The sequence below is a fragment of the Curcuma longa genome, chromosome 11 (genome assembly GCF_044706935.1).
Source record: "Curcuma longa cultivar G26 ecotype Majalengka, Jawa Barat chromosome 11, ITB_CL_G26_1.1, whole genome shotgun sequence".
Taxonomy (NCBI): Eukaryota; Viridiplantae; Streptophyta; class Magnoliopsida; order Zingiberales; family Zingiberaceae; genus Curcuma; species Curcuma longa.
In genome coordinates, this window is record NC_133871.1 from 29,824,490 (window position 1) to 29,844,848 (window position 20,359).

General features: G+C 38.3%; 4 protein-coding genes across 6 annotated transcripts; 2 read left to right on the forward strand and 2 right to left on the reverse strand.

Annotated features, from left to right (window-relative positions):
- Positions 1–227: 227 nt before the first annotated feature.
- Positions 228–1,872, reverse strand: LOC141840243 (UDP-glycosyltransferase 83A1-like). Its single transcript, XM_074728173.1, is given in 3 exon segments — positions 228–603; positions 605–1,287; positions 1,383–1,872. Coding segments are annotated over 3 exon segments (1,368 nt in total). The 5' UTR covers positions 1,858–1,872; the 3' UTR covers positions 228–393.
- A 1,645-nt stretch (positions 1,873–3,517) lies between these two features.
- Positions 3,518–7,325, forward strand: LOC141841021 (uncharacterized). 3 transcript variants are annotated; one of them, XM_074729143.1, is made up of 9 exons: positions 3,518–3,682; positions 3,780–3,894; positions 4,867–4,914; positions 4,980–5,026; positions 5,944–6,010; positions 6,090–6,133; positions 6,764–6,821; positions 7,056–7,129; positions 7,174–7,325. In XM_074729143.1, exons 2-8 carry the CDS (start codon positions 3,832–3,834, stop codon positions 7,104–7,106), a joined length of 378 nt encoding a protein of 125 aa, XP_074585244.1. In that variant the 5' UTR covers positions 3,518–3,682; positions 3,780–3,831; the 3' UTR covers positions 7,107–7,129; positions 7,174–7,325. The 3 variants fall into 3 exon arrangements, with proteins under 3 accessions (XP_074585244.1, XP_074585243.1, XP_074585242.1); XM_074729142.1 differs by having other exon boundaries at positions 3,518–3,687; positions 7,056–7,325; XM_074729141.1 differs by having other exon boundaries at positions 7,056–7,325.
- A 1,879-nt stretch (positions 7,326–9,204) lies between these two features.
- LOC141839098 (LEAF RUST 10 DISEASE-RESISTANCE LOCUS RECEPTOR-LIKE PROTEIN KINASE-like 1.2) lies at positions 9,205–12,828 on the reverse strand. Its single transcript, XM_074726761.1, has 4 exons — positions 11,935–12,828; positions 11,126–11,173; positions 10,388–10,633; positions 9,205–10,306 (listed from the first exon to the last, which is right to left on the reverse strand). The coding sequence occupies exons 1-4, from the start codon at positions 12,728–12,730 to the stop codon at positions 9,366–9,368; spliced, it is 2,031 nt and encodes a 676-aa protein (XP_074582862.1). The 5' UTR covers positions 12,731–12,828; the 3' UTR covers positions 9,205–9,365.
- A 4,778-nt stretch (positions 12,829–17,606) lies between these two features.
- Positions 17,607–20,246, forward strand: LOC141838937 (LEAF RUST 10 DISEASE-RESISTANCE LOCUS RECEPTOR-LIKE PROTEIN KINASE-like 2.4). Its single transcript, XM_074726569.1, has 3 exons — positions 17,607–18,411; positions 18,906–18,956; positions 19,188–20,246. The coding sequence occupies exons 1-3, from the start codon at positions 17,607–17,609 to the stop codon at positions 20,225–20,227; spliced, it is 1,896 nt and encodes a 631-aa protein (XP_074582670.1). The 3' UTR covers positions 20,228–20,246.
- The last annotated feature ends 113 nt before the right edge of the window (positions 20,247–20,359 follow it).

Here is a 20,359-nt window from a genome sequence, read left to right on the forward strand (position 1 = left end):
CGCTGTGAAGAGCCTTGTAGCTGATGTTTTCAGCAGCGACCGACGTCATCATGGAGGAGGTGACAATGAGCAACAAGAGAAAGATGGAGATGGAGAAAGAAGAAACAACACATGTCTTCTTCGACTTCTCCATGCCTTTTTCTTTCTCCTTTTCCTTTGCTTGCGTTTTTTTGTTTTTTTGTTTTATTCTTATTTGTTCTTGTTTTGCATTTTGAAAAGGAGGAGTGTTTATATAAGATAGATGGTGAGAAACTAGCCACACGTTGGTAGAACTCAAACAACAACAATGGTTAATTTTGGATTAAAATGTGAGAACGAGCATTATTTTCGAACACACATGGAGGATCTTGGTACATCAATCAATACATAGATTAAGCATGCATTAAATCTAGATTAAGCATTCGCCTTGATAGCATCGATGAACCTCTTAAGATTCTGGAATGAAACCCCCCCTGGGTTAATATTCCTTTGGGCTTTCTCCTTCAACAACGATGCTCTTGCCCTCATCTCCGCATCCCCAAGCAGTTCTTCCACCTTGGATTTGAGCTGTTCCCGTTGGACGATCCCATTCTCGTCGGGCGTCAAGCTCAGACCCACCTTCCAAGTGGTCGCAAATGTAGCTCTGGTTCAGAAACTGGTCGACAAAGTATGGCCAGCAAAGGAAGAGCTTCCCGTTCCTGACGCCTTCCATGGTGGAGTTCCAGCCACAGTGAGACACAAAGCAACCAACGGAAGGGTGGGCCAACACATTCTGTTGCGGCGCCCAAGCCACCATCATCCCTCTGTTTCCAACACGGTCCTTGAATTCATCCAGATAAGCGTCGGCCCAGTCGCCGGTGAGATCGGGCCGGATCACCAACAAGAACGGTCGCCCAGTCGCCTCCAGCCCGAGCGCGAGTTCCTGGAATTGACTGCGGTCCAAGACGGTGAAGCTCCCGAAAGCCACGTAGACGACAGAACCCGGCGGCTGCTCGTCGAGCCACGACAGGCAGGCTGCGTCCTCCGGCCAGAAGTGACCCACGGCCCAGCTCGGCCGGAGGCCGGTGAGCAATGGCCCGATGGGGAGAATCTTTGGGGCGTAGGAGAAGGTCGGCTCTTCGAGCTCTTTGAAGGAGTTGCAGACGATGAAATCCACGACGTCAAGGACTCTGCTGCTGTTGAGGAAGTAGTTGAAGACTATTTCTTTGCTTCTTCCGTCTCCTTTCACGTTCCACATCAAGTGGGCTGCGTTGATAGATGGCATCCCGGGACCGAGCTGGAACGTCTCATGTTCTGGGACAGGCGTACCTGCGAAGATTGTTGTTATTAATTTTGCAAGATCAAGATGAAAAACTGCCAGGATGTTTTTGTTTTTTTTTGTATGTTCTTGATCGATCAATCACCATCTGCATCAATGACCCCTCTCGAAATCAACTCCGGAAGGCTCAGTAACGTGGCCGCCATCTGGGCTGACGCCGGGTAGAACGCGGCGGACCGGAGACCCTTCTTCCGGCCAACCTCGAGAGCCCATCCCATGCCCTTATCCACCAACATGCAAGTCATCGGATCCGCTGTTTCGTTGCTCTTCTCGATCAGATCCTCCAAGCACCGGGGCATGGTGTTCAGGATTGCTTCCGTCAGCCTCGCTAGATCGTTCCGATCTTCCTCCGCCTCTACTCCATCAGGAACCGAGACCAGATCGACCTGGTGCACGGTGCTCTCTGCCGACAACGCGGCGATGACGCGTTTGTGGTTGAATTCAGTGTTGACGAAGGTGACCTTGCAGCCATGATCCACCAAGCAGTAGCAGAGCTCCATGAGGGGAATGACATGGCCTTGTGCAGGGAAAGGCAGAGCAAGAACATGCGGCAAGCCCATGCTTGTTGTTGTGCAAATTCCACGCCTACTTTGACGATACTAGTGCTCTAGCTTCTCTTATAAATCAGCGGATAATGAATTTTTTTATTGTTTATTTACGCATCGAATCATAAAATAAACTTTGGTAGATACCAAAAGGGCATTTTTTAATATTGGAATCATAAAAAAAGATGTCCTTTTTTAATTTTTTTTTATCAAAAGGCATCTTACCAACTAGTCTCTTTATAATTTATAACATAATTATTTTTAAGTATATTGTTAAGTCGATTTTTTATTTTTTTTAATTGGTTAGTTTCAAATTTAAATTCTAAATTGATCAAGTGAGATTAAATTTGATTATTTTTTTTTAAAAATAAGCAATTTCAAGTTTAAATACCGAATTGATCGAGTGAGATTAAAATTGATTTTTTTAGAAAAAATTATACGTCCGACACATGTCCTTTTGAATTCTTTTTTCTACTCTAATTTGAAATCTATCCAAAATCTATGATTTGCTCATCCCATCCCGTCTTCAATGATCAATCCAACCGCACCACTTGTCTATCCTATTCTCAACTTCCTCTCTATCAATTTATTTCAATTTGATCAATTTAAAATTTTTTTCTTATGTACCATTTAATTTGTCATTTCTAGAGTTTTACTATTTTGTCTAAACCTATCACACATATAAGAAAAAAATTTTAATCTTGGTTTCTCCTTAGTGCCCTTTTGATTTTTAATTTTTATTATTTTTATTATATTTAGTGTCGAAGTTAGAAGTTGACATTGTAATAACTATAAAATTATAATTGTTATAATACAAATATTTTGTGAACAAATAAGTTCGAGTTGTAGCTAATAAAATGTTATAATACCTATAATTTCACAATTGCTATAACATTAATATTAGGTGAACTAATTAAATATGTATTGTAGCAACTATAAAATCATAGTTGTTATAACGAGTTGTAGCAATTACAATTTCAAAACTACTACAACATAAATGTCATATGAACAAGTCAAATTAATATTGTAATAGCTGCTATAATACTAAAAGATAATTACGATTTCATAATTGCTATGACATATATAGTATGTGAAAATTAAAAATCAAAAATATTTTTTATCTTGTTTAATATCTTTAGACAAATCATAAATCTTCAAAGATGACAAGTTAAGTGGTGTCTGAGAAGAAATTCTAAAGAGCGCATTCAATCTAAATTTTCTTTAAAAATAGTTATTTTAATTTCGTCCGACCAATTTAAAATTTAAATTTAAAATCAAGAAAGATAGATCGAACTTGAAGATAGCTACGCCATTACACAGAAAGATATAAAAAAATATCCTTTTAATTTTTACCCAAAAGAAACTATATATAAAAACCTATTATGGCAGTTAAAGATGATTATAATTAAAAAAACATTCCTTCACTTTGCCCCTATAATTTTGTTGTATTTTTAAAAATGTTCTTGAAACTACTTGAAAATTTAACGAAGTCTTTGTATAATATATAAACAATAAACTTGACTTTTAACGAAGAAGTCTTTGTAAAGAGATAGATTTATTGGAGGGGCAAAGTGAAAACTTCCAACCTAATAAACTTGACTGCGCGTTTGCTAATGATGGGCCGAGTGGGCCGGGCCTAAAACATTGATTAGAGTCTTCTTCGGCGCCCCCACTGGAACCCTGGATGAAGCAATTCCTTGCGACAGGCCGCCCGCCTACTGGATCAGCGAGCATCGTTCGCCGGTGAGCAAGCTGCTCGAGAACACCCATACGATAACCAGACTGCTTCGCTTTCGGCTTCTCCAGCTGGGTGTCCGGTCTTACTGTTCATCATCTGACAGTGAAGTACCTGCTTCCAGGAATTGCTCATAAGTCGTGTTTTTTTTTTTTTAAAAAAAAAATGCTGCTGCTCTTAGTTTTTCACTATGCGATTGTAGAATTGCAGCATCTTTTTGGTATATAGATCCTCAGAGGCAAATAGAGTGCAAGATGGATTCGTCCCAACCTACTCGATTTCCTGTCACGCACAAGTCCGTTTCTTTGGATATCAAGGTTTGTGAGATTTTGCATGTACTACGCTACATGGCTATTGTTGTTGATGCAAAAAATGCTTGGTTCAGTTGTTTCTATGTGCATCCTTATTGGCATTGAAAATTAACCAAATAAATTTGAAACTCTCCAGTTCAATATAAGCACATTTTGGCTGCACATTATCAAATATTGCTTTCTGGAATTTCAACTCTTTTTTTCATTTGATTAAAATTTTTTGATGTAAGCATTGTTTTTCAGTTTAACAATTAATAGAAATATGTCTATGTAACTGTTATTGTGACTAACATAGCTTGATGATGATGATTCTATATACTTGTTTGTGCCATTAAATGATTGTATCTGCTCTGTTCTGGGAAGTCATCGATACAACTAATTTTGGATCTTCAGGATCGATATAGGTGCATAATGAGCTCTCATAACATTTAACAGTGTGTCTTCAGTGCACTGATACTTATTTATTGTTTGTTAAGACAGTAAACACGTTGCTATTGTTGCGTTTGCTTGCCTAATCAATTTTTGTATGTGGCTAAGGTATATTTGAATATTATGTGATATCTGCATTGAGCTTAATAGAGGGGCACAACATACACACACATACTGATAATATGTTTGTTTGTATGTAAAATATGAACTAAAAGAGAATTGTTTTCACCCATTCATTGATGTCAGTGTGATATACCTTTATAATGCATGATCTTGAATGGATGTTTAAGATGACTCATTGCTCTTGTTGCATTCTCTTGCATAATCAATTATTCTATGTGTATATGTGTGTGTCTATATGTATACTATCTATCTATATATACAAGTATATAAGTAAAATCTGTCAACCTCATCCAGTGATGTCAGTATAATATGCTTTTCATTTTTGCTATACAATTCATCATCTTATATGCATATGTAAAATGTATTTTAACAATATATTGGCAGGTATATTAAATTTGTTGGATTTTTTTTCCTTTTACCTTGTAGGGGAATAAAACAGACATTGTTATCTGTAAGTATGATGACAAATTTCTGGTTAGTATGATTACTTTACCTCCTTGGTTGAAGAAATATTTGGTGCTAACAACAAAGTACCTCAGGTCATAGTAACCCAGATCGGATGCATGGGGACCATATTGCATGCTAGGTGAGAAATTTTTCTTACTGGATTAAAAATCTGACCATATAAATTTATTATGTCATATATCTCTACTTTTCAGTTTGGATGTACAAATCCTAGGTTAATACAAATATATTCCCATGTTAATATCTGTTTGTGGGTTTCATAATATAATAAATTAAATTAGACATCAATTAGTAAGATGTGTTTATCCTTTATAGAAGCTTGACCTAGAAATTTTTCATTTTATTTTTTGAAGCTAGATGTTCTTTTTGGCTTCTAATTGCAGGTGGCTATTTTAGTTTCTATTACGTGCAATGAAATGTTTTCAATTCTGTTATTTGTGTTCAAAGTTTTTTATCACATTTACTTTGGGAGTAGAAATGATAAGTGGCTTCAAGGAACCCTTACTCCCTTTGTTATTCTCATTTGGAGAAGATTAATTAGTTTACCTATTGAGATGTGGAGGGAGGATTTGAGACATAAGTGAAGGGTGGATCATGTTTGAATTTTCAAATGGTCAACATTTACTATCAAGGTCTTTATTTATGGAGTAGTCTTTAAATATTAATAATATTGTACTTGGGTCCTTTGTATTTTCCTGACAGATGCTATCCTTGATTGATTGTTGTTTCTCTACTTCATTTTCATAGATAGTGGACCATACTAGGGTATAGTTGGGTCAAATATGACTCCCCATATCCTGTTGAATGAGGCAAAATCGCAACCAGCATACTGAGCTATTAACACATTGTTTCATTCTAGTATGGTACTCCCTTCCCATTAATGACACCGATTCCATTGGATCACCCTTGTTAAGGAATAATGTTTCCTTGTCATTTTTATGCAACTTGACATTGAAATCACTCGTACATTTGCAAGTATTTTTCTATTTCCCCATAAACTTCTATCCTTAAGGATCGATGTATTTTTTATGGTGTTAGGAAGGAGGAAAGTGTATCCACTGAGCCAACTTTCAGTGTCACTGTCATTTTTGGTAAAAGAGATGAGGTAAGAGGAAATCTTTTATTGGCCAAGACAAGTGTTGTTATATTGGTTGCAATGCCATTAATCTTCATTTCACAAACAGCCATGGCTTCTTGCCTGCGGTCGCCAATTGATCGAACATATAAGGTTAGTTTTCTTCCTGTATGCTAAAATATGGATGTTCAATGTATTGGTCCATGCTAGTTACTGATTCCTGACACACACAAAATACAGTGTTCGAAAACTATGCTTGTAGCTAACCGTATTTGTCATTTTTTTTTTGAAAAAAAAAGAAGATATTTATTTCATATTTTGGTGGAATAAGTATGGTTCTTTTGAGCATTGTTCCTTTGATGGTACAAGATGATATTTCAGGAGGACTCTTTTCTTCTTCAAGTTATTTGGCAGAGTTTTAATTTAACACACTCGTAATGGTTTACACTTTAGGAATTGTGAGCTAACCAGAATCCATTAGGAACCAATTAATCCATAATTATATATATATAATCATATAATCACTTCTCTATTACTTCTGTTCTTTCTGGTGGTTGTTCACGAGAGTATATATATATATATATATATAAGAAGCTGTAATATAATTTCTAATTTCACTCATCAGATGTTTATTGGTTGCACATTGCAGCAAGATATATACAGGAATGGTATTCAACAATTGTTAGTTAAAAGCTATGAAATTTTATTCAGTTCACTTTTGAGTAAAGATAGCAAGCTAGTGGCGCTGATTTTCCTGATAGCGTCTATCATACCTTTTTGCAGTGGCTCTGGCTCTTCTAGGCCTTTGGTGCTATCTCTTGGGCTGAAGGACCATTCTCCGGTGAGACATGCAACACTCCACATTTCTAGTTTAGGTTCTTTCAGGCCCTTATACAGCTTGGAAAATAACCTATTCACTTCCTGATACCCGTTTTGAACATTGGCCACTTTAAAACGAAAATGAGTTCCTGAATTTTTAGCAATTTTACTAAATACAATCCAAATGCCTTTGTTACGGCGAGGCTTTGTCTTTAGGCTTTCATAAAGCTGAATAATTTGAGCCTTTTACTTTCAGGGAACTTTGAAGGAAATCACTGTAGCAGTCATCGAGAATTGCCTTTGGTAATCATCTATTTACTATTCATGGTTAGCTACTTTGTAGGGATTCAGGGTGGCATCCCTACTGGATATCCAGCAACCTGCGAGCCAATGTATTTGTGTAAAACTTTACTTCGGTGAAAATACGAATATCATTTGAAGATTAAGATTTGTAGGAGGAATGGACTTTATTTTCCATACCAAAGTTTATTCTGAAAGAAGAATATTTTCAGAAACTACTTTCTTAGGTAGCTTCTTGACCTCGAGGTTTTTCTCATGTTCAACTAAATTGAACAAACAAATACAACATATTAATCAAATTCTGAACTGAATTTGATTAATATGTTTTGACGTTCTGACATTATGGTAGATGTTCTAGGTGAGATTTGAGTTATGAACACTAGTGAGGTGGATTTGGGTTCATATGTTTTTAGTTTCTCCTATTGCACTGTTCATGTTTGAAGCATTATAGCCAACTCTTATTTCACTAACTCGATCTGTTTGACTAAACAAATCATATCGGTGTGCACGACAGATATGAAATCTATGGGGGTACAAACCTCAAGTAACAGAACAAAATTAGGAGATATTCTCAACATGATAGTGAGGTGGATTGATGAACAGCAATATTTTGTGAAAAGATTAGAATCACCATTGAAACCAACAAAAACTTGCAAATTTATCATGTAAATATCCTCAACATACAGAATAAGCTGAAAAAGTGAGGAACTAGATAAAAGGTTGGTTTCATATAAGCACTAGATATAAGAAAATGAAGTTCTAAAAACTTATTAAACAATTAAATAGATAAGGAAGTTTTTGAGTTTGAAAAGTAAAACCTGGTTATAAGATGTTTGGTTGTCAACCAAATCAATTTTGAAGTATGTCATTTCATAGCTGTGGCAGTTCAACCAAACTAAACTAAAAGTTGATCAATTTGTCTCGGTTAAAGGAACAACAAATCAGAAACAAAATGACAGTTAAAGAAAAAGTCTTTATATCAATAAAGAAAGTCTTAGACCTCTTGAAACAAGTGAATTCTTATACATGCTTAACCATGTACACAACTTTACCATCAATTTTAAAGAATTGAATTTACAAAAATCCTGATCAAGCAACCTTTATTTTTTCCAAATGCATTCACCCATCCTGTTGCATGGAATTTAGTTGGTGCATCTAAAGCCTTCATCTTCACCAACCATGATATTTGAAATCCGTTCTTTCCCCCTTGTATGGAACCCTTTTTATCCACAAGCAACTAATCTTCCGTGATTCACGATTTTTTATAAAAAGAAAAATGTATAGGGATTTTTTGTACGAACCTTGAGCTGCTGGGTGAAAAGTACGAGGTAGTGTGGGCTTGGAACGCGTACGAGAGCTTGAAGCCTAGATCGAGGAGGCCAGCCATGCCGTCATCACAGCTGACGGCAATTCGGCCGCGTCCGCTGATCTCGCTCGGGAGCATAGCCTTCCCTGCGGATTTCTCCTCGAAGAACTCGAACCTCCGCCATTGGTACATGTTGCCGCGATCAAAAGGGCCGGTCTCAGGAGCCTAATTATCAGAATCGCAGCTTTACAGCAGGTTTGGAAGCTCGTAACCTTTTTCTAGTCGATCAGTGACGGAGATGGAGGAGGAGGAGGAGGACCGCCACAGTCTCGATCCGGCGCCGGATTTCTCAATTCAACGAATGCATAGAATTTGTGACATTCGGATTTGTATTTAATGGGTTTCGGAGTTCGGGTTTAGAATTGCCACAATCCAATATAAAAAATTTTAAGATTTTCTTTTTTGCTCGAATTAACACTTTTGCAATGGAGTGTTCCCCTTAAATCCAAAACCCTAAACAAACAAAGGCATTTGACAAAAATCCAGAGAAATAAAATGTTATTTAATTTCATTGCTCAGATATTTTATAATGTTGCATGAAATTTTTTTCACTGGTTTTTCTGAAGTATTCATCCTTGAACCTGTCAAAATGGGAATTTGAGTTGCTGAAAAATGATATTCATAGTTTTGTAGGAAGGCTTAATACTGGAACATTTCATTGCAAACAAGTGACAAAAGAGTAGAATTGATCATTCTCGACTCATTTCAGCAAACCAAAATATTACCAATGATCTATCAAATTCTTTCATAAGGATATGCCAATGCATAGAACATAAACAAACTCTTTTAACTATGTACATTCCTTTAATCAAATTCAATGCTGAAGTATAAGAAATGTGTGTTTAGTGGAAATCTGTTTTCTCCTAGGCAAATGCAAATATAGAAGAAACATTACAGGATCTAGTTCTTGCTAGTGTTTGGTGTAGTGGCCGTGCTACTGACCCACTGGTTCATTACAGTATCCGGCGACATTGGTGCAATATTCTTCAGCAGTCCTGCATCGTCTTCAGTGTCACCGGCTTCCTTTCCTCCGTTTGATACTTTGTGCCCCTCCTTCTGTATCGCTATCAATACCTCAAGGACCTCCTTCATGGGTGGCCTCATGTCCCCATCAACTTGTAGACACCTGAATGCCACTTCAGCTACCATTGTGACCGTCTTCCTTGCAGCTTGATTCGATTGATATCCCAAGTATTCATCCACCAATTGGTCGAGTTCACCGTTTTGGATTCTGTTTAGTGCCAAGTTAGCCAGGTTGATCTCTTTTCGATGCCGAGTGAAATCCACAGCAGGTTTGGAGGATAAGAGTTCTACAAGCACAACTCCAAAGCTATACACATCGCTCTTGTGCGTGAGCTGGTAACACTCGTGGTACTCTGGGTCCAAGTATCCTGGTGTTCCCTGTGGCACAGTAGAGACATGTGTGGCGTCGGTGGGGAACCAACGTGAGAGTCCAAAATCTGCAACTTTTACATGGAAGCTGCTGTCGAGCAAAATGTTGCTAGTTTTGATATCTCGATGAATGATTGGGGGATCAATTGCATGAAGGTAGGCAAGAGCTTCTGCTGCCTCAATGGCGATCTTTAGGCGCATTGGCCATGTTAGTATTCCCTCCCTAGCCCTGGATCCATGGAGGTGGTCGGCCACTGTGCCATTTGGCACAAACTCGTAAACCAACAGGAGCTCTTTACTATCGCGCGAGGTCCAGCCATATAGGTCGACAAGGTTCTGATGACGAACACGAGAAAGGATTTCAATCTCATTCATGAACTGCTCGAGCCGTCTGCAGTTGTTCTCATATAGACGTTTGACAGCAACGACGCGGCCATCTCGAAGCTTTCCTGGAGAGAAAATTTTGAGCTAAAATTAACAAAAGATAAGCTTTGTTGAAACAAGTTTAAAGTATCTATTTTCTTCAAAACCTTTATAAACTGTGCCAAAGCCTCCATCTCCCAGTTCTTTATCAAAGCCATTGGTGGCCTCCTGTAGCTCATCATATGAGAAGAGGTTGGTCTGGAAATGGACACTATATTTTTCAGGGTCCATGGATGATGGCCCCGAAGAGGCACTGCTAGTGAAGGTTTTCGAGGCTGTTAAATAGTTTCGTTTCTTCCTGTACCTGCAGAAGAGAATGCTAGCACAGAGCAGCCCAACTGCTACCAAAGCACCTGATATGTATGGATCACGAGTATGAGATGCAATGCTAAGCAACATAGAACTAGCAGAGACTATGTTAAAGAAATAAAAGTCGAGGCTTCAAGTACTGAAAATTTTGTAGAGAATAGTGTTACCAATCTCCTGACCATAGCCAATTTATAGATGAGGCAATTTTTTGTTTATCAAATAAACATAAAAAATCAAATTTGATAGCAAGAGTTCGTGATGTGATAGGTGCTATTTGTCAATCTTTCATGCAGAAGCACTGGTTTTCAATTTGAATTAACCACAAAAATAGGTTTACGTCTAAAGTAACAATCAGGCAATTCGAGTAAAATCAATCTGGTGTTTTCCAAGCTACCCAAGCTAATCAATAATAAAATGAAGAACGGAAATTCATTAGTCGTGTTTTGTCAATTAGTATTCATTGAATAAAAGGTTTTTACAGCTACCAGAAACTTAAATAAGAATATTGATTAATTTTGAGCCAACTTTTTACTTGCCTATTACAATTCCAATTATCAATGCTGTACGGTTCTTGCTTCTGTCACCTGCAAGAGACAACCAGAAAAATTCTTTGAGAACATCAGAAACAATAAGGTCGATTGAGAAGATTTCCCAATCATTTTAAACCTGCAAATAGATAACCAAACAACAAGAAGAAATCATGGGATCCCAAATATTCAACCCAAGTACGTGAATCTTATCTTGCAATTAAAGTCTATACAACTATATCAATGAAAGAAAGCGCTTATACAAGAAAATACGTATGAAAAGTATCGCCAACAAGATAAATGAACCAGTGCATCAACTAGAACCACTGAACACCATCCTTCTCAAAACAGTGTACATGTGTGTATTGTATAGAAACAGAACCTAGTAACAAACATCAACTAAGTTCCATAATTACAAGCATACCTTGACCTGATGACTAGTATTCTAAATCTGACCAGGTCAAAAGCAACCTCTGGAAGAGTTGTTGGTCAGTGAGGCCATTTTTCTATGTACATGTCGCATCACCTTTCTCAGTCTATGGAAGAAAAATGAAGTCTCGCCCTTAATTGGACATTAAATTCAGTAACGATAGTCGAAGGGGCCAGCCCACTTCTTTTACATATCACACAAACTGAAGGTACCCTCATAATCAATTGAATCCAGCATTTCTAGCCATAGGTTCTAGGGGAGTATTCAGGTGGCCAGATGAAAAATTAGTTGTATGAATAAATTTCATTAATTGAACAATAGCAGGGGAAATTCTAAAAGGGTCGAGCAGAAGAAGTAAAATAACAAGGAATAAGATATGTAAACGTACGTTGGGGGACTTCAACCTCTCCGCCCGACCTGAAACAGGTGGGAGCGAGAGTAGCATCGTCGGTTGTATTATACCCACAACGGCCACCTGACTTCTCGCAGTCAGGACAATTTCCGTTGATGCCCCTCGTCCAATGAAGCTTGAACCCCTCCTGCAGTACTCGTGCATATTCTTCCCCAAGCTCATGCCCCCCATAGGGTTCCAGGATCGGCCAAACCACCACTTCACTGCAGCCCAAAGTGGAGACGTCTTCGTTCGGATATCTATGGAAGACATAACTATAATTGATTCCCCCATCGTGTAGACAGAAGATCCTGTTAGTTGACCATCTACTGTCGGAATTACTGCAGTTGAAGAAGAAGGTGAGATTGGTTTCGGTGTCGACGTAGGATAAAGATACGTTGGAAGGCCAGGTGACATTATGGCGGGGTCTGGGACAAAACTCAGGCAAGGGAGAGACGATATCGTCGTCGGCGAGGTAAACGACTTTCTCAGCGTAGTCGATGTGTGTGACGTTGTAGTTGTGCTCACCGAGGTGCAGGATCGGGATGTCAATTTGGCAGGTCAACATGAAGCCTTGGTAGCCGCGGTAGGGACAGATCTGGTTCGACTCATTATAGAGCCAGAAGGGGTAGGAGATGTTGACGTCACCGCAGGGTTCCGACTCCGAGTTTGGGCAGGAGTAATCGCCGCGAGAGGCGACGGGCAAGAGCACGAGAAGGCAATTAAAGACGAGGACGAGGAGAGGCAGAAGCGGCGGCGGAGGCGGCGATGGTGATCGGAATCCAGCAGCCATTCCCAGGCGGTGGTGGTTCGCAAGGAAGGAGTGGTGGAATTGGGGGGAACAAGAGGCGACTTCTCTTTTTCTCTCGAGGTCGAGCGTCTCTGTTTTTGCTTCCGTGCCTTCATATTAATAATATTCTTACACTTCCTCTTTTTTTTCTTTAAAAAAAATGTGATTTTCTTTTTTTCTTTTTTTCCTTTCGTTCTCACTTTGCAATATTTTGCTTTTACAAAAAGTTGATATTTATTTATTTATTTAAACGGTAATTAGCTGGTGGGCTTGATAAATGCGACTGTGAGACAGACTATTCTTCCAGTCTCTGTGGGGCCAATTGCTTGCGTGGCGTCCCATCAATTAAATCTCGGTCCGTAAAGACTTTTGGGTTCGGGTCTTTTCATTCATTGATATGCTGGCGCGGGGCCCACTGGATTCAGGCTCACGGTAGGAGGAAAGACCTCAGGTCGTCGCTCTTTCACTCTTCGTCAACTTCTGCGAACTTTCTCCATAAAAAAAAAAAAAAAAAAATTACTTTACAAACCGTCATAAATTTTTGACTCCAGATTTTGCTTGCGGACCTAAATTTAATCTTCTATTTTAAAATCAGAGATAATTATTGAAAAGATTAACAAATTATTGCCGAGATAATTATTAGATTATTTTTGTAATTAATTATAAAAACAAACACACAGCGTTAATCACAATTTCAGGTAATTCTTTGCTACTTCAACAGCTGATGCATATACTCTTTTGAATATTACAACATGACAAAATTGGTAAGATTTATTCAACTCGATAATACACTAAAAATCGATGCTATGGGCTAGTTTGTAAGCTAAATTTAAATCATTTTTAATTTGTATGCTCAAAATGGTTTAAATATCATTATTTAATGGCATAAAAAAAGAGGCTTTATACATTTAATTATTCCATAAACTAATATATTTGAAAAAAAACATTATCATGATACGAATACACGTAATTTTGAATTTACAGTGATAGCTTTTCTAATTGTTTAAAACACATAAATATTTATCACTATCAGTCCAAGTAAACTGGCGTGTTGATTTTGCAATAGGGAGAAGGAAAAGTCACGAGCGAGTCTTCTTGCCCGAGTTAACCTGGCAATTAATTAATATGCATCTTTTTCATAATGCTGGGTGTCTTTCGCAATATAGATGGTCGCGAGATTGCGTGGAACCGTTGGGACGTCAGAGAAAAAATAATTATCAGCCAAAAAATTTTATGATGAATTCTTATTTGGCCGGTAAATATATATTACTAGTCAAAAAATTAGGTAAATATATATTGCTGAAGAAGGGGTAGGAGATGTCGACGCGACCGCAGGGTTCCGACTCCGAGTTTGGGCAGGAGGAATCGCCGGGAGAGGCGACGGGCAAGAGCATGAGAAGGCAATTAAAGACGAGGACGAGGAGAGGCAGAAGCGGTGATGGTGATCGGAATACAGCAGCTGTTATGGGTGTTATAGCCCCCCATCTAGGATTATGCCCACTCGGCCCATTCGGTGTTCAGCCCACTCGGTAGCCCAGGTCCCCCTTTCAGTTCGGCAGTCTAGCACTGCCATTCAGCTCAGTTCGGCTCGGCAGTCAGTTCGGCTCGGCAGCCCACTGCAGCTCAGTTCGGCTCGGCAGTCAGTTCGGCTCGGCAGCCCATTGCAGCTCAGTTCGGCTCGGCAGTCAGTTCGCCTCGGCAGCCCACTGCAGCTCAGTTCGGCTCGGCAGTCAGTTCGCCTCGGCAGCCCACTGCAGCTCAGTTCGGCTCGGCAGTCAGTTCTGCACATTCAGTTCGGCAGTTCAACTTTGCCAGCTCCACTCAGCCCACTCGGCACTCAGCCTACTCAGCCCATGCGACTCGTCATAATAGTCTGCTTAAAGTCATCCTTGGATGTGACTTATCAGAAATGGTCTTCTCATTGTCATATCAAGGTCTTCTCAAGACCATGCTTTGTCATATCAAGATCTTCTCAAAGCCATGCCTTGTCATAAATAGTCATGCAATCAACAGAGGATAAGCAGCCTCGTCAAAGCATCAGTGAGAGGAATTGTCAAGCATTAATTGGAGATGTGACATGATAGAGTAATCTTCCCCATGCCATATATTATCATACTTTTAAAGGAACAATTATCATGGAGGGAGGTGGTCTTTTGGAGGAAGGGTCCATCCTTCTACAAAAAGAACTCCTCTCCGATCATGACAAAAGGGAGCTCCTAAGGTATAAAAAGGGAGGAAAAAGGAAAATAGAGGGAGGCTCCAGGCTCTCTCTTCTCTCTCTCACTCTTTTTATCTTTTTGGGCTGAGCATTTCATTACAGTAATTTCATTTTTACTGTACTTCTTCTTCCTCCTGACTGGGCTGACTTGAGCGTCGGAGTGGCCGTCCGGGGACTCCCCGGCGCCAGTATGACCTCTGTGCTCCTATGATGTTTCAGGGCCTTCTGGTGGTTGATCCTCTCTCCTTCCTCGGTGTGGAGGCCCTCTCCGGCGGTTGCACCCCCTCTCTTCCCCTGTATATTGACTGGTCCGATGACGCATCCGGAAGCCGATCTCAACCGGAACAGCAGCCATTCCCAGGCGGTGGTGATTCGCAAGGAAGGAGTATTGGTTGAATTGGAGGGAATAAGAGGCGACTTCTCTTTTTATCTCGAGGTCAGCGTCTCGCTGTTTTTGCTTCCGTGCCTTCATATTAATAATATTCTTACTCTTGCTTTTTTTTTTTTCTTAAAAAAAATGTGATTTTCTTTTTTCTTTTCTCTTTTCCTTCTCACTTTGCAATATTTTTCTTTTACAAAAAGTTGATATTTATTTATTTATTTAAATGGTAATCAGCTGGTGGGCTTGATAAATGCGACTGTGACAAACTATTCTTCCAGTCTCTGTGGGGCCAATTAAATCTCGGTCCATAAAGACTTTTGGATTTGGGGTCTTTTCATTCATTGATGTGCTGGAGCCGGGGCCCACAGGATTCAGGATCACGGTAGGCGGAAAGAACCACGGGTCTTCTCTCTCTCACTGTTCGTCAACTTGTGCAACCTTTCTCCATTACAGACCGTTAACTCCAAATGCTTGACTCTGATAATTAAGAGGGTAAACGTGTCAAGTCGTCCGTGAGTCATTCGGATCTCTATTCACGAAAAAGTTTATTCAAATTCGTTTAATTAAATTGACGAGTCAAATTCAAACTTAATTTTAAATTTAAAAATATTATCAAATCAAACTTAAATTTAACAATATTTGATTTATAAACTCGTCAGGGCCTAAGGTTTCATGAGGCCCTAGGTTAAAATTTTTTTAGACTTTTAATATAATTTTTTTAAATATAAAATTTTTTCTCATCCTTTTCACCCTTTTATATAAAATATATTTTGATATAAAATTTAATTTTCTAGCTATTAATTTAAAATTAGAATTTTATATAAAATTTAATTTTCTAACTTTTTGAGATGCAAAATTATTAATTAAATTTTTATATTCAAGTTTTGTTAATAAATTTTTTTTAATTGATAAAATTATTAGATTATTTAATCTTTCTTAAAATATTATTGAACATAAATAAAACTTTATTAATTTTAATTTTAAAAAAATTATTTCGGCTAAAGGAGCATAAATAATTATAACCATATATATATATGAAATGACAGCAATGGAATCACAATCCTCAATTTTTATTTGTACTATTCGATTCCTTGGCCATCGAAGCCCAAAGATCTATGAACTAATTCATATTTTACTAACCAATCAGATAAACAATCCTGTTGCATCTTCTTGTTTTCTCCCACATTTGTATTTATTTATATTAAGTATTTCAATTTACAATGAAATTTTTAAAGAGTGACCTTTTTTTTCTTATTCTGCACAAAAGCACTAAAGGTATATTTAATAATATTCTATAAGCTATACATGCATTAGTAAAATAATTTAATTTTTTAATAAGGTTCAACACCTTAATAAATTTTTTTAATAATGTTGGGGCTCTAATAAAATTTTATTAAAATAATTTTTTTAAATGTTAATGGGCCCTAATTAAAATTGGCCTTGAGCCGGACCTGAAACTCGTGAATGTAATCATTTAAAGACTCACGAACATATTCATGAAGAAATAAATATTATATATATTAATAAATCGTCATGAATATATATATATATATATATAATATATATTAATAAATCAAGTTTGAATTAAATTCGTTTAACTATTAAATAATTTATTTTTGAATCAAACTTATTTAACTTTTAAACGAGCACTTTTCAAATCGAATTCAAGCCCATCACAAACTATTTAAGTTCATTACAGATCGAATTCAAGTTTAAGAACTAAAGTTCGAATCAAGTTTGAGTCGAGCTCGTGAGCTTAAGAAAAATGAACCGAGTTCGAACTCAAATCTCTTAATATTCGATTTGATTCGATTCGATTACATCCAGATAATTATTAGATTATTCTTGCAATTAATTATAAAAATAAATACATAGCGTTAATTACTATTTCAGGTAATTCTTCGCTACTTCAACAGCTGATGTATATAGTCTTTTGAACATGACAACATGACAAAATTGATAAGATTTAAAGCATCTGCAATGCTCTGTTAATGGGATGTTAATAACATCCCTTAGATGTTAATGTACAATATGAAGAGGTGTTATAACATTCTTTTACATGAACGTGTTCAATGTTTTGAACGTATTCATGTGGTAATGGGACGGACGAGTTCCTTGCTAGACTACTTCACATGTATTTTTTTATTTTTTTATTTTTTAATTACTAATTTTAGGTATTATAACGAATGAGCATTGCGCTTGATAATACACTAAAAATCAACACGGTTAGCACCTCCAATAAAAAACAAGTTTCTTCTTGAGCAAAGTGATCGCCAGACATGGCAGGTGCAGCAGTATCTTTTCTCCTTCTGGCCTTCCTCGTCCTCAGTTGCCTTCTCGTGCTCTTTCCCATCCCATCGTGCGGCGATTACTCCTGCCCAACCTCTCTGTCTTCGTCCTGCAGCAACGTCAACGTCTCCTACCCCTTCTGGCTCTCCCACGATCCTAACCAGACGAATTCCTACTGCGGCCACCAAAGCTTCATGCTAAGCTGCCAAGATCACATCCCAATCCTCCGCCTCGGCGACCACAGCTACAGAGTCTTAAACATCAACTACGCAGACCGAGTCATCTCCCTATCTGACGACGATATCTTCTTTCATGCGCCAGAGTACTCTTGTTTCAGAGTGTGGCGTAACGTCTCCCTGGGTTCTAATACACGTTTCGCATACGCTTACACCAACGTCAATCTCACCTTCTTCTTCAACTGCACCGACACCTACAGTGGGTGGTCAAATAACATGATTCGCTGCCTTCGATACGGTGGACCTAAGGGAAATCTGTCTAGTTATGTCTTTTCGGAAATCTCGAACGATAACTCTCTCCCTCGGAACTGCGCTGGAGTGGTGGTTTCGCCGGTCCTGCAATCCCATGTGTTCGACTTAAGTGCCAATCTGCTAGTGGATAGGTACGCAGGAATTTTGCAGACTGGGTTCGAGCTTCAGTGGACGGGGGACAACGCCGGCGCCAACTGTGCCGACTGCGAGAGGTCAGGTGGCCGTTGTGGATATAACACAATCGGCGATGAGACGCTGGCTTCCGCCGCCTGTTTCTGTCCTGACGGGACAATCGGTGTCTCCCCATGTACGTATATAACTATATATGTTCGTTGTTCTTAATTTTTTGGTATTTCTTCATGATTGATCAATCATTCCGATTCAAGAAACTGTGCAGAACAAGTTATTTTACAAGTAACAACCATCTCCTTTTGCAGAAGAACAGAAGAGAACGTGCTTGTTCTAACTTTTTGACCATTCTATACACAATAGTACTCGTTCTCAACTTCTCTTCTCTTACAATTCCAAAGGCAGAGTTTGACTCGGCTCTATTATTAAATTTAGTTTGAAAGCTAATTTAAAAATATTTTCATACTTTTCAAAATGAAATGTAAAATAAAAGGCCGGTTGGTCCATGCTAGTTTTTTTTTCTTTTCACTCTATACATCAGGGGTTTTAAAAATTTCAGCAGCTAGCTAGTTAGCCTCTTAAAGTTGATCGATTCCTTTTTAGTTCTTTGGATTGATTTTCTTCCGAATGGTTACTGCTTTAAATCGATTCACACATTTGTATATGGTGCAGGTGGTCGTCGAAGGAAGCAATATAAAGGATGGATGATCGGAGATGTCATTTGTAAGTAGTATTAAATTGTTAAGTTTTCAAACAAAAACATATGCAAAAGTTGCTTTGTTTATGTTCTTCCATGAAAACTCAAATTATTGCTCCAGGAGCTGTGATTATAGTTTAGTGTTTGGTAAACAAAATTTGAAAATTGCAGCAAAATCATTAGTATTTAATTGTTCATATATATATATATATACACACATTTCTTTTTTCAATAACTGTGATTTATAACCATGGCAGGGGTAATTGTCGGCGTTATAATTGCATGTCTCTTCCTAATCTACCTTCGACATTTTAGAAAGCAAGGCGAGAGAAAAGACCAAGCTATTCAAGACTTCATACTTCAGTACGAGTCCACAATTCCAAAGAGATACAATTACACCGAAATAAAGAGAATGACCAAGTCTTTCAGTGACAAGCTCGGGGAAGGAGGTTGTGGCTCCGTGTTCAAGGGTTCACTCCGAGATGGCTGCCTCGTCGCTGTCAAAATCCTAAGTGAAACTAAAGGCAATGGAGAAGAGTTCATCAATGAGGTAGCCAGCATCAGTAGAACATCCCACGTCAACATTGTAGCTCTTCTTGGATTTTGCTTGGAGGGATCAAAGAGGGCTCTGGTTTACGAGTTCATGTCGAATGGATCCTTGGACAAGTTCATTTTTAGTAAGAATTCGATCATGGAGGATAACAAACTAAGCTGGGAGAAGTTATACGACATTGCAATAGGCATCGCGCGAGGCCTTGAGTACCTGCATCGAGGATGCAAAACTCGGATTGTTCACTTTGACATCAAGCCACATAATATTTTACTTGACCAAAATTTTTGTCCCAAAATTTCAGATTTCGGATTGGCCAAGCTGTGCCTTCGAAAAGGCAGCATTATCTCAACTATAGCTATGAGAGGAACTCCAGGGTATATTGCCCCAGAACTCTTCTCCAGGAGCTTTGGGACGATATCGAGTAAGTCTGATGTTTATAGCTACGGAATGATGGTATTAGAAATGGTTGGAGGAAGAAAGAACTACAATAATGCAAGAGTAGCAGACACTACTAGTGAAAATTATTTTCCACATTGGGTTTATGACAACCTTGATAAGTATTGTAATTTGAAAATCTCTGGAATGAGTTATGAGACTGAAGAGATTGCAAGAAAAATGATAGTGGTCGGTTTATGGTGCATACAAACGAAGCCAGAAAATAGACCTTCAATTGGCATGGTTGTGGGCATGTTGGAAGGAGACATTAGGGCATTACAAATGCCACCGAAACCAGAACTTTATTGAGTTGCATGCATGCATGCCTTTGAAGAACATTAAGCCTTCCACTATATGTATGTCGAATCAGTATTGAACAATTTCTAATTTTTTCATGATGAAGCTACATTGATCTTAGAAGAGCTATGTAAGTGCCTACAA

Coding starts and splice junctions, on each gene's coding strand:
- LOC141841021 (XM_074729142.1), top strand. CDS start 3,832: ATGGATTCGTCCCAACCTACTCGATTTCCTGTCACGCACAAGTCCGTT. Junction 3,895..4,866: donor CCGTTTCTTTGGATATCAAG/GTTTGTGAGATT, acceptor TTTACCTTGTAG/GGGAATAAAACAGACATTGT. Junction 5,027..5,943: donor GGGACCATATTGCATGCTAG/GTGAGAAATTTT, acceptor TTATGGTGTTAG/GAAGGAGGAAAGTGTATCCA.
- LOC141838937 (XM_074726569.1), top strand. CDS start 17,607: ATGGCAGGTGCAGCAGTATCTTTTCTCCTTCTGGCCTTCCTCGTCCTC. Junction 18,412..18,905: donor GACAATCGGTGTCTCCCCAT/GTACGTATATAA, acceptor TATATGGTGCAG/GTGGTCGTCGAAGGAAGCAA. Junction 18,957..19,187: donor GATGATCGGAGATGTCATTT/GTAAGTAGTATT, acceptor TAACCATGGCAG/GGGTAATTGTCGGCGTTATA.
- LOC141839098 (XM_074726761.1), bottom strand. CDS start 12,730: ATGGCTGCTGGATTCCGATCACCATCGCCGCCTCCGCCGCCGCTTCTG. Junction 10,634..11,125: donor GATAATTGGAATTGTAATAG/GCAAGTAAAAAG, acceptor CATACATATCAG/GTGCTTTGGTAGCAGTTGGG. Junction 10,307..10,387: donor CTTTGGCACAGTTTATAAAG/GTTTTGAAGAAA, acceptor TTTTCTCTCCAG/GAAAGCTTCGAGATGGCCGC.